At 44.0% G+C, this 13339-nt stretch overlaps 1 protein-coding gene across 1 annotated transcript in view; it reads left to right on the top strand.

Annotated features, from left to right (window-relative positions):
- Window positions 1–13339, top strand: part of LOC142776612 (uncharacterized) — a 47970-nt gene that overhangs the window by 1889 nt on the left and 32742 nt on the right. The window contains exon 2 of the mRNA XM_075880573.1: window positions 11080–11255. Coding sequence (XP_075736688.1) covers window positions 11080–11255 — 176 coding nt within the window. The remainder of the gene's footprint in view (window positions 1–11079; window positions 11256–13339) is intronic.

The raw sequence follows: 13339 nt of genomic DNA, 5'->3' as shown, positions 1-13339 counted from the left end.
GAATGCGGGATGAGCACAGACTGCTATCTGAAGAATTTATTGCACAAAACCTTGCCTAAATAACATTAGCTACATACCTAGTACACATGTGGGTCTGGTAAAATCTTAGTTAATTGCGGCACTAATTTTTTGAACCATACCCTCATTCACACTGGGTGTACAGCTAACGTTATTTTTCAGTCAAGTTTTTAAGCAGCACGTTTTTCAGTTGACAATCTATGCTCGACCCACATTGTTCTTTTTTTGTCTCTTGTTCTGACATTGTGCTGTTTATTACCATGCAAACAAAAGAAACTCTCCAGCCAATTATAGGTTATAGTTCTTAATATTAAAATTAAAAAAAAAATACTGGCCTGCTCTGAAGTTAGCAACTTTTCTTAGTTTTGTCCCTCTCTCCACTTTCATTCTTTTTGCCATTCCCGTTCGTGAGTTTTTTCTTTTTTTCATCCACACCTGCAGACCCATTTCAGACTATTTAGACTCTATGCACCTGGCAGGCGTAGTATTGTTCATAACACTAAATACTCAAACAAAAAGGTATTTCTTGATGTTAAGTAATTCAAATTTATATCAATACAATACTAGTAATCATATATTAAACTTGTATTCGGTGTTAGCTCTCATATTGTTCACGACTGTATTATTAGCAATGTACTTGAGAAATATTTCTTCATAACCTAGTTGGTATTGCTTACTGCATGACATTCTGCCGCTAGTAAGCAATACACACGAGAGACATGAACATGACATGGCCACCTATGTCGTCGTGCTTGTGTCTTGTTTGTGTGTGTTTTTTTACTTGCGGCAGAATGTCGTACATGTACCATCGGCGTCGAATCAAACTCCAACAGCAGCAAGCATTTGCTATGGTATAGTGCGCCACGCCAAATCATCACCATTGACAGGTGCGCACATTCGGTAGCATTGCGCACACTCACACCTGTCCATGGTGATTTCTGGACGGTACACACTATACCATTGTCAATGTTTGCCGTTCGAGTTTCATTCGATGTTGATAGTACATATATAAAAATAAATGGTGCATGGTATAAACACGTTCTTTAGCAAAGAAAACTGGGCTATTATATTGAAACCTAACAAAAGGCTGCTGCACGCTTACTTTCCACCTGTTTGAGTGGTTTTAAATACATTTCAGTTCCTCACCACACTTAAAGTAACACATCACATTGAGGCCAACATTCACTATTGTATGATTTCTATTTTTAAATATCAGGGTGCCTGAAAGGAGCCTGCACGAACGATGATGGTGCAAGTAGCCATGTTGTTGTCATAGCCAGTCGAGGTGGCAATAGAGAACGTGTGTGTGGCAGAAGCTCTTGCTTCTATTACGATAGTGCACTGCCGAATCGAGTTACTGTATGTCACCTCTTGTCCTGTAGGGAGCATATATAGCTGCTGTACTATGCGGCTGCGGGCGTCTTTCATCAGCATCTTTCTGTCACTGTAACTTTGCCTCACTTTGCATGCAACTATAACAGCCCACAACCGCACGTGCTTCCCCAATTGTCATCTCAACTGGCTGGGGCAACAAATTAGACACCTACTGTGCACCACTGTTGGTGCAAGCTCCCTATAATATGCTTCTGCATTTGCATGTATGTCAGTGACTCCCAAACATTAGGTAAACTGCTCATCTGTCCAATTGGTTGCAGCAGTGTGGAGGCTGCAGAGCTGCTTTGCCAGTGGGAAGGGTGGACAGCCCTGAACATTTATTCACCTATGCCGCCTTCGCTGCTTGGTCTTTTCATGGCATCTCTGCAGTCATGTTGGGTTACTAAAGCAAGCTGGTTGCAATGCAGAGAAAACGTAAACATAGCAGCAACGCTTGAAGCACATGCCTTCCACCTCGAATTGATTACATCATCGTGCACTCCGTGGCTCGTAATTCCTAAAGTTCTACTTCTATTTGCTTTATATTTGTATCCTGATGCTTAAGTAGCAATGTATTTGGGACTATTTTGCATTGTTTCCGTAATACAATTCCTCATTTTTGGAAACAAGGCCTAATAATTGTGGCTAAACAAACTAGTTATTTCAATAATGACAAAACACATGTGATGCTTTGTTCTCAGCGTAATGTAACTTATGGCTAGAACTGACTTGTTTGTTTTTGACTGTGTTGATAGTACTCTAGTACATATGATTTCGTATTAAAGGGGGCATTCATGGCTGCATGGGGTGTGCCTTGCTGCTCCATAACAATGGTTATCTGTGGTCACATATGCAATGAAGGCACATGATGTACATTTGAAACAGGATTAACAAGTTGCATATCATCTTCACACGTCATTTTTAAACAAATGCAAATGTCTTAAACTTGCCACAAAAGGCTCGGAAACCACCCAGAGGTCGAAATTTATTTGTGGTGTTGCAGTGCACTTGTGCACATATGTAACGGTCTGATTTTTCAATGCATTTGGCGATACAAAAGAGGCTTCACTGGTTTTGCTCTTTTTGTCTATACTTAGTTGATTAGCTTGTCTCTCTTCCTAGGCAAGTGCACCTCCTCACCATGCGAGAAGGTAGAGCTGTGAGCTGACGAACAGGTTTTGTGGGTGTTGAGCAGGTGAATATGTGGACATCACGGTGAACATTAAAAAGCTGGACACTGCCAAGGCCTGGACAAGAGAAGGGATTGTTTCTAGGAACGTGTAGGGTGCCTGCTACTTGTAGTGCTGTTGCTTTTGCCATTGTTGATCGTGATGACCTTCTGAACTCGATGCGTGTGTTTACTTGATATATAAAGAAATTATCAGAGGTAGTTTAGGAGTTCTTTAAGCAAACGCTTCCAGAATTATGCTTTGCTGGTCAAAAACATAGCTTGCTTACACCTCGTACCTTCTACACTGCTGAAACCAGTTTGTGAGACGGAGTATACATATTAACGAGAAAAGAAAAAAAGAAAAACTCAGTCTTAGTGGTCTTATGGCAGGAATCCCAAACCTGTGGAAAATGTACCGAACTGCTAATACGGCTGTAACTAATCCATTCACAATGAATATATCGTAATGAAAGGCAACAGATTCATTGTGAATCTGTGGCTTGCATTAAACAGGACCAGGCTGAGTTGTTGTTCTTTGCATTCTTGATGTTTCTGAAATGTGGGTAGGCATCATCTGGTAGTCACTACATTATAAGCAGTGTAAATGATTTCCTTCAGGGGCTTTGCTTGCATGTTACAATGAGAGGGGTCTTTAGGACAAACTGATGTCATTTTGACCTGTATTGCTGAAAAACGCTTAGAATCCTTGCAGCGGCGCCTGCGCAAGTAAGCGTTTGGTGTGTACCGACACCACGGACCCGAGCTAACGGGGGAGTTTCGGCTCCCTCCCACGCCTAGCCGTGCGTGGCTTTGCCGTGTCCGGGGAAAAGGGGATCCTGGGGGTTGAGCTGACGCTGGGTGATTGGACCCTTAAGGCCCCCCGACAGAGGCAACACACCCCTTTGGCCCCGGCTTCACGTAGACGGCACCCCTGGGCTGACCCAGCCAGGGGAAATCGGCAGTCGCCTTTTCCTATCTCTCTCTCCCTACATCTTCGTCTTTTGTTCTCACTTTACATCTTTCCTGTATTCTCCTCACTTCATTTCACTTCCAATTTTTCCTGGCGGCAAGGGTTAACGTAGTGTAAATATCCAACCTTGGGTAGATATATTAGGTTATAGCGGCCATGTACGGCTGGCGCCTGCGCCTCCTTCGCGTCTCGCAGCGTCCCCTAGTTAGGCTCGGTAGTGGGTGGCTGGCATGGCCGCCGAATAAGCTATCAAATTTATGGGAACCCCTAGCCCTTTCACAACTAATTGCCCCTCCAAGAGGTGGCACACCGACGCAATTTTTGAATTTGTTCCAAACAAAAAAGATAACTTCCCCAAGTACCACATTATCCACTGTGAAAGTACAGAAAAGAAAGCTAGAAGTATTTCACCTTTCCTTGTGTCCAAATGTCTCATAGAAACGCTGGGCGCAGGCTACAAGGCCACAAAGACCGCCAGTGGTGACCTGTTACTTGAAATAAAAGACAACGCACAGTACCAAAGACTACAAAAACTCACAGCATTTGGGGATCAGCCTATCTCAATCACACCGCATCGAACCATGAACACAGTGAAGGGTGTTGTATCAGATGGAGACCTGATGGACTTCTCTGATGATGAACTTCTAACAGGCTGGAAAGAGGAAAACGTCATTCAGGTGCAGCGTATCAAAATAAGAAGAGAAAATAAGGAAATCCCAACGAAGCACATCATACTAACTTTCGCATCTAGCACCCTCCCCACTGAAATAGCAACAGGATATCTTAAACTGCCAGTTAGACCATACATACCCAACCCGCGGCGCTGCTTTAAGTGTCAGAGGTTCGGGCACGGCTCCCAGAGCTGCCGAGGACAGATTACCTGCGCGAAATGCGGCTCCAAAGGTCATACCGCTGACGATGACTGTCAGCTACAAGTGCACTGCGCAAACTGTGAGGGTGACCATCCTGCATATTCCAGGTCATGCGTGGCCTGGAAAATGGAAAAAGAAATGATTAATACAAAGTTTAAATTGAACATAAGCTTCTGTGAAGCGCGGCAGCACGTTTCCCCGCATTTTGCTGGGAACACATCGTATGCCGAAGTGGTGCGAGGGGGGTCAGCACCACTTCGGTTTTCGGCAATGCCTTGGACCACGCCCAGCGTGCCGAGGCAAACGCCACAAGCCCCCATGGGGGGAGCAGCCTCGGCTGCCCCACCCTCCTTGAATACAGCCCCACCGAAGGCCCCTGTGAACCTTGGCAGCAGCCAGGGCACCACACAAACTAAAGAGGTCCCCTCGACCTCCAGCCCGGTGGGGTTTAAGGCTCCGTCTGTCACGACGAAGCCTACAACGAAAACAACATTATCTGTCGTCTCTTCTGAGGTGATGGACACATCAACTGCACCGGCGCAGACTGCGCCAAAGGAGCGGCGGGGTTCTCTCGACCGCTCTAAAAAAGACAAAACGGTAATTACAGGGCCTTCTAAAGGCTCTGTAAGATAAGTCACTTCTCTCTTTAGACACCAGCCACACTCATTTCGTACACACAGCACTTCTTTACTCCCATAATGGAGACAAAAATTATACAATGGAACGTCAGAGGACTACTTCGAAACCTCGACGATGTCCAAGAACTTCTACACAAACATTCTCCAAAAGTGCTGTGTGTACAGGAAACACACTTAAAATCCAAGAATACAAACTTTTTGCGCCAATATGTTGTCTTCAGAAAGGACAGAGATCATGCTGTGGCGTCATCTGGTGGTGTAGCCATTATAGTTAATCGAGGAGTAGCATGCAGTCATCTACCACTACTAACATCCCTAGAGGCAGTGGCTGTTCGAGCAGTTCTATTGAATAAGCTCGTCACCATCTGCTCTCTATACATACCGCCGCAACACCGCCTGGAAAAACATGATTTCCAGTCTTTAATAGATAAGTTACCAGAACCTTATTTGGTTCTAGGGGACCTGAATGCGCACAGCGGTTTATGGGGTGACTGTCGATGTGATGCACGAGGTCGTCTCATTAAACAGTTCCTCTTTTCATCAGGTGCTTGTCTGTTGAATAGAAAAGAGGCAACATATTATAACCTTGCAAACAATACTTACTCCTCCATAGATCTCAGTATCGCATCTCCTTCACTTGTACCATTACTTCAGTGGAAAGTCATAAATAATCCATACGGAAGTGACCATTTTCCTTTAGTTTTGAGTACACCAATAACATACGAATGTACTCCACATGTTCCCAAATGGCTGGTGAACAAAGCCGACTGGGAACAATTTCAAAAGATTACACACCTAAGTTGGACCGACATACGCGGATTAGGCATAGATGAAGCTGTGCAGTACTTCACGGCTTTTCTTACTGATGCAGCAGCCAAGTGCATTCCACAAACATCGGGACTGCCCGGCAAACGACACGTCCCGTGGTGGAACACTGAGTGTCAGAAAGCGCGAAAGGAACGGAACAGGGCATGGAGGTAGCTGCGCAACTCGCCGACAGCAGAAAACCTTGAGAGCTTTAAGAAAATAAAATCTCGAGGTAGGAGATCGCGTCGGCAGGCCAGAAGAGAAAGCTGGCACAAGTTTTTATCAGGAATAAATTCATATACACAAGAGGCTAAAGTCTGGGACATGGTTCGTAGGGTAGCAGGAAGACAAGTACACTCACTCCCACTTGTAAACACACAGGGTGACAGCCTGGAAGATCAGGCGAACTTCCTCGGTGCACACTACGAGCAAGTGTCTAGCTTGGCACACTATACTGAAGTCTTCCAAAGATATAAAGCAAGGATAGAAAAACAGAAACTAGAATATAAGTGCACAAAACACGAGGCATACAACCAACCTTTCACCTTAGCTGAGCTACAAACATCACTAAACTCTAGCATTAATTCTTCACCAGGCTACGACCGTGTCACGTATGAAATGTTGAAAAGCCTGCCGCCTAAAACGCGAAAAACTTTACTCTCTCTATACAATGCTATCTGGCTTTCTGGCACCATCCCTGCTTTCTGGAAAGAGGCTATTGTTATCCCTATTTTGAAACAGGGCAAGGACCCTTCCTCAGTTTCAAGTTATAAGCCCATTGCACTAACCAGCTGCCTTTGTAAACTTTTTGAAAAAATGATAAACCGCCGACTTTTACATTTCCTTGAAACACACAATCTGCTCGACCAGTTTCAGTGTGGGTTTCGAGAGGGTAGATCCACCACCGACCATTTGGTGCGTATCGAGGCACAGATCCGAGACGCTTTTGTCCACAAACAATACTTCCTCTCAGTGTTTCTCGATATCGAGAAGGCTTACGACACAACATGGCGTTTTGGGATATTAAGAGACTTGTCTCACCTGGGTGTGCGCGGTAGAATGCTTTCCATAATCGAGAGTTACTTGTCCAATCGGGAATTTCGCGTCCGTGTGGGCAGTACTCTCTCCCAAACATTTGTGCAAGAAACGGGAGTACCGCAAGGTGGTGTACTTAGTTGTACACTTTTTATTATTAAAATGAATTCCTTGCACCTGTCCATCCCCCGCAACATGTTCTATTCCACATATGTCGATGACGTCCAGCTTGGCTTCAAGTCATGCAACCTAGCAATGTGTGAGCAGCAGGTTCAGTTAGGTTTAAACAAGCTCTCCAAATGGGCAGAGAAAAACGGGTTCCAGCTGAACCCAGAAAAAAGCACGTGTGTCTTGTTCTCCCGAAAGAGAGACATGCACTCAGAACCTGACATTGAACTGAACGGTCAACGTCTGTCTGTCAATGCGGAGCATAAATTCTTAGGCTTAATCTTGGACAACAAGTTGACAATCGTACCACACATCAAGTATTTAAAAACAAAATGTTTAAAAGCCATGAGTGTTATAAAAGTGTTGTCACGTACCACGTGGGGTAGTGACAGGCAATGCCTCATGAACCTGTATAGAAGCCTCATTCGCACCCGCTTAGATTATGGGGCCGTTGTCTATCAGTCTGCTACTCAAAGTGCCTTGAAGATGCTGGACCCCGTGCACCATTTGGGCATCCGCCTTTCTACGGGTGCTTTTCGCACCAGCCCCGTAGAAAGCCTTTATGTTGAGTAAAATGAGTGGTTGCTTCATCTGCAGAGAACTTATATGTCCTTTGTTTATTTCCTTAAGGTGAAAGCAGATAAGAAGCACCCCTCATACTCTACTATTAATGATTTGTCGAGCTCAATTCTGTTTCAAAACAGGCCTTCGATGAGGCAGCCCTTCTCAGTTCGCCTGAAGTGTCTAGCTGAAGAAACTGAAGTGTCACTTGAACACAGTTTAATGGCTCCTGTAGCATACCCGCCACCGTGGCAGTGGCAGACTATAGACTGCGATGTGTCTTTTCTAGAAGTTACAAAACATGCGCCTATTGCCCATATCCGAACATATTTCCTGGAACTTCAACACAAATACACACGTCCTGAGTTCTTTACAGATGCCTCTAAGACCAACTCCTCTGTGTCTTACGCTGCTGTTGGCCCTTCCTTTTCGGATGCTGGCCCTCTACATCCAGGCACAAGTATCTTCACAGCGGAAGCTTACGCGATACTTGTGGCAGCTAAACACATCAAACATTTACAAATACAAAAAGCAGTAATTTATACAGACTCCCTCAGTGTGGTAACGGCTCTGCACAGTCTTAAAAAACAAAAAAACCCTGTCCTTGTCTCACTTTACTTCATTTTTTGCACACTCTACACACTCAACCAACATGTTGTAGTGTGCTGGGTGCCAGGGCACCGTGAGATCCAAGGCAACGTGAGGGCGGATCAGCTCGCTGCATCCGTCCACAAAAACACTGCCCCTACACCCATATCAATCCCGGTCCTTGATCTGAAGCCGTCTCTCAAACGAAACCTCAGGGACTACTGGCAGAGCAAGTGGGATAAACACACACAAAACAAACTACACGTTATCAAGCCACACCTTGGCCATTGGCCACCAGTATCAAAATCTCGTCTAACAGAGGTAACACTTACAAGACTCGGGATAGGACACACATACACGACACACACACATCTTTTGTCCGGTGGTGATCCACCACTGTGTGACAAGTGTGGTGAGGCATTGACAGTTCTTCACGTTTTAATCCAATGTGAACAGCTAGAAACTCTAAGAAGACAACACTTTTCATTACGCTACCGACAACATATACCATTACACCCCGCAATGTTTGTCGGTAGGGAACCACTTTTCACCCATAAATCATTGTTAGCTTTTTTAAGAGATGTCAATTTTTACTATGTAATATACCCAGGCATTGCGTAGCGTGACCTCTCAAGAGAGGTTGCTGCTGCAGTGATTACATTTAAAAACACCTGCCTCGCAGCCCTTGGACACAAGGGCCCCTTTTAATATGCATATCACGCCACTGTCATGATCTTAATACTTATGTTTTTACCCGCATTATCGCGAGGAATTTTAAGGCCCCTATACAGCCACGCAACATATCATTGTCCCATCTCTACTCATCAAAATGGCGCTCTTTGGCCATCAATTGGCCCTTGCGCCACAAAGCACCACACATCATCATCATCAACGCTTAGAATAGTTGTGGTGCAGATATTGCTATATGCCCATTTTTTTAGGCTAATGGTTTGTGTACCCGGTGTTGTATGTTGATTTTAGATAAATAATAAATGCTCTTAAACCTTTGTTGACTGTAGAGCTAACGTATTATGAAAACATGTCATGGCAGACATGAATGCAGTAGGTGATGTGCTTGAATAATGCACAAGAAATAATACACCTGATATTAGAGGCTGTCTGCACTTGCACGTCTGCAAAAGCATGGTAAAAGTATGTGGACAGATTTTTCTTTCATTCCAAGAAAACATTGTGGCCTATTTATTATGTGGGAATGAACAGCTTCTGCCTTTTTAAACTCATGTCATCACTCAGTGGCCAAAAAAGCATCATTAGCATATCCTACCTTTGTCAGCCTACTCGTCTTTCTGAAACACTTAATCTCATTCATCTTGACTGTGTGAGTCAGTTCCTTTTTCCTTAAGTGTTTGTGTGTGTGCGCATGTAGAGGGGTGTACACCACCTGTCACGCCACGTGATTCATAGATTTTCTATTGGTTTTTACAAATGATCCCCCATAATCTGAAGCTGGCAGAATGCATCAGTGTTTAAGAGTTGGTGCTTGTCGTTGTTGCAAGTAAGATATGTTTTGCAGATTCAGTCATTATGCCACTTGCATGAGAAACGCTTCGATGATGTGGGGCTGAATGTGCTTTGTTAGCTTTGAATTGGGCAATCTTGCATTCCATTTTCATGCAGCATTGCATGGGCTTGAAGTCACTGGTCTTAGTAGTGGAATGAAAAACATGTAATGAGCAAGGCTAAAAGGGGAGAAATCGCCAAGTATAGTCAACGCAAAACTAGGTTCACTTAAAATATTTGTGTCGAGCTGAGTGTGTGTTTTTCAGCATAGAGTTCCCAGTTTCACAGCTTATGCAGACAACCTTGTGATATATGAGACTCAATTTTTTTTAATACGAAAGAAAAAGTCATAGAGGACATCTCATTTTTTATATTTACATGGTTGAAAAATAAAACAATTAAAGGCACTGACAACCATTTTTGTGGTACATGTTTGCTTTAGTTCAGTGGAAAGTCAAATGATCAGTGTCAAATCATGGAAAATAACTGAATGCACCATGAAACATTTTCATATTTTGGAGTATGTAGCCACTCTTAAGTTTTCTACACACAACAGGCTACAAAGAGTTGGCAGTGAGCACGACAGCAGTACATGTTTGGGCACTACAGTTCAGTGCACATGCTTGCAATAAGGCACGTGCATGCATTCAGAAAGCATGTGTCGCGTCTTGATATGTCACACTAGTCACGAAGGCAAAGTTCTCAGCATCAATTGCTTTGTCTTGTAAGCAGCACAAAATAGAGAGGGAATAGGTAATAACATAATATCGAGCACTAATTGTGGTGCACAGAAAAGCATAAAACCATGTACAGCAAGCAAAATGACTCAATAGCATAGCATCAAGCCTTTTCTGCTAGGCTTCATGATTTGCTGTTTATTGGGAGCTTTAAACGCAATTTTAAAATATAACCCTACCTAAATATGAAAAGCATCTGCTACGATTCGCGGTCTTCTTATTTCTACCAGGATGTAATTGCACGTTCTGGCTAGTTCTCGAACCCTTGAACGATTATTAATTTATGCATATTTTTCAGTGTAGTAGCACCGTCAAGGTCAACATAAGCCATTACATTAAAGAAGCTGTCCAAAGCATCCAGCTGATGTTGCTTCCCAGTGTTTTTGGAGTTGTGGTGGATGAGCTGTTTTTACGCACAAATACATAGTGAGCTAGCTCCATCAAAGGCAAGTGCAGCCTCAGAAAAAAAAAGAACTGAAATAGAGGTTGCAGATGCAGGGCCATAACTTCAAAAAAAGATGCCTTGATGTGTCTGAAAAATGAGAGCGTTTTCTTCTGCTGTGCGAATTTGTATATCATGATTTACAATTCTAAAGACCTTATCTACGACCTTGTGCAGATTTACTTCGAGCAGAAAGCCACAAGGTGCAGGGTTCTCAAGTAGAGACCAAGGACCCCCAAGCTCTGTGGGAAGATGAAAACCTGTGCCAGGAGTGCGTTACCGGGGTACTTTGCTGCTGTTTCATCAAGGAGAATGAAGTGGACCATCCCCAGAGAGACTTCACACTCTGCAGTGTGAGTGCGTGTATAGTTTAGCATTGCCCTGTCATAAGTGCTTAAATACTGGGTCATATTACACTGGGGTTGCTAGAATTATTAGGGTCGGTAAGCGGAGAGGTTTCCCTAGCTTGGTAGTGTCGACTTTTTCACGTGTGGTATTAGTGGCCCCAAATGGTGCTGCTGTTCAGAAGTTACAGAATGGTTGTGGCTGCCATGACGATTACTGCAGCTTTGTCACCTTGGTAAACGTGCAGATGTGTCGAGGAAAATTCTCTGTATTGCTTTCTTGTAGAGCTGCCAGAATTTCGCCGCATACATTCTCATGTATGAACAAAACTCAAGTAAAGGAGCTGATCGGTTATGAAATGCTGTAGTTTTACTTAAAAGCCTTACATGCAGAGTTGTGCTTATTATCATGAGTATCTTGGTTAGGCCAGCATGACCATTTTAGAGAAGTATAGTGAATAATTGGGTGCCCGTTGCATCATGGATGCTACATAACCAATTCATCACGTCTAGTGGACCAGGTTCAGTGTCACACTGACTTGTTCACAAGATAGCGAAAAACTACTTTAAATATATGGTTTCAATATAAAAATGATATTGACTTTTTCACTGAATAAACCAATGCAGCATAGATTGCTTATACGGTAAGTTGCTGGAAGCACAAATATCTGGAAGCACAAATATCTATAAGCGGTACCACCCTGTAAACAAAGTGACAGCTTTGAAAGGCTGTAGGTCTCCAAAACATGACCAACAGGCAGCCGTGAAGTGGAAAAATATTTAGTAGTGCTTATGCTTGAAAAAAACTGCGACGTCGCCTTGTGCTCGTGCCCAAGTTGCACGAAAACTTTTTTGAGCAGCTGTGGTGTCATATCCAAGGAGTGCCTCCATGGCCAACACTTTACTAGTGGTCACTTGTAAGGTTGCCACCAGATGCGTGAAGCAATAATTTAGTAGTGTCGGTGTGTGGTTAGACTGACAAGGCTTGTAATAATTCAAACTTCTCATGAAAGTTAAAGCATTTGCGAAAGGAATTCTTGAAAAAAATTGGCCGTTGTGTCGTCAATTATTAAGATTTGTCACTGTGTTATGCATTAGCAAGCACGCAGCCACAACCTCGTTGACAAAAGAACCACGGACCTGGAAGCAACATCATTCACAGAAATGTAATGAACATATGCAATTCTTTTGGCACCAACAATTGTAGGTGTGAAAGAAATAAGCACATGTGAAGGAACCAGCGCGATCAATGAAACCACGAGCTGCGCACACTCTCTCGAGAAGTAACGGTGATAATAAGTCGACATCAGTACATTGGCAGAAACCAATATGAGTCTTGAATGCTTTACTTTCATAAGCATAAAAAGCAACATAAAAACACGTAGCACACAAAAAAGGCACAGGCTGTTAAGTGTTCGAGGCTGATAGTAGGTATGGCGGCTTTTCTTTAGGGTACCTGGCTCCCCGTCGTCGTCCGCATAGCCGATCTTCGCCAGTCAGGGGACGCGTTAAGAGAGAAGGAACGAAGGTTTACTAACTTGATAATTGAAAGATGGAACTGTACAGAGATTCAGTTATTGTTTACAAAATGTCTTCGGCTTTTATAGCCAGCTGTCTTCTTACACGGAGGTCCGAAGAAGGCGGTGACCACTCTCGCCACAAACGAGGTGACGAAGTCTCAGTGGTCCACCCACCAGAAAGCGTGCAGATATTGAACCACTCGGTTGGGCGAAAAGGTCCAATGGTAGCACGAGCGCACCACACAAAGACGCACTTGGCACACGTCTTGAAGACGTCGAAGGGCGAGGAGGTAGAGTCCGGTGGAGGGGGAAAGCTGAACTTTTCCGGGGAGATGGCTGCTGACACGAATGTCAGCAGTGGTCCAAGGCAGCATTTTGCTACAGTTTTTCCAGAAGTTTCCCGAACTCGGCAGGCCAGGTGCTCAATCCCTGAGAACTGTAACGCCTTCCCACGCTTCCCGACTGTCGGTGTTTTTGTGATCATTTCGCGTCGGCGACGACAGCCGAGTCGTGCGGTTGACTCCATGAGAACTGTCACAGTGGCGCTGTCCCACGCTGTTCGAACCCGTTCAA

This window comes from Rhipicephalus microplus, chromosome X (assembly GCF_043290135.1).
Source record: "Rhipicephalus microplus isolate Deutch F79 chromosome X, USDA_Rmic, whole genome shotgun sequence".
NCBI classification, from domain to species: Eukaryota; Metazoa; Arthropoda; class Arachnida; order Ixodida; family Ixodidae; genus Rhipicephalus; species Rhipicephalus microplus.
This window is presented reverse-complemented; position numbering and strand designations above follow the sequence as displayed.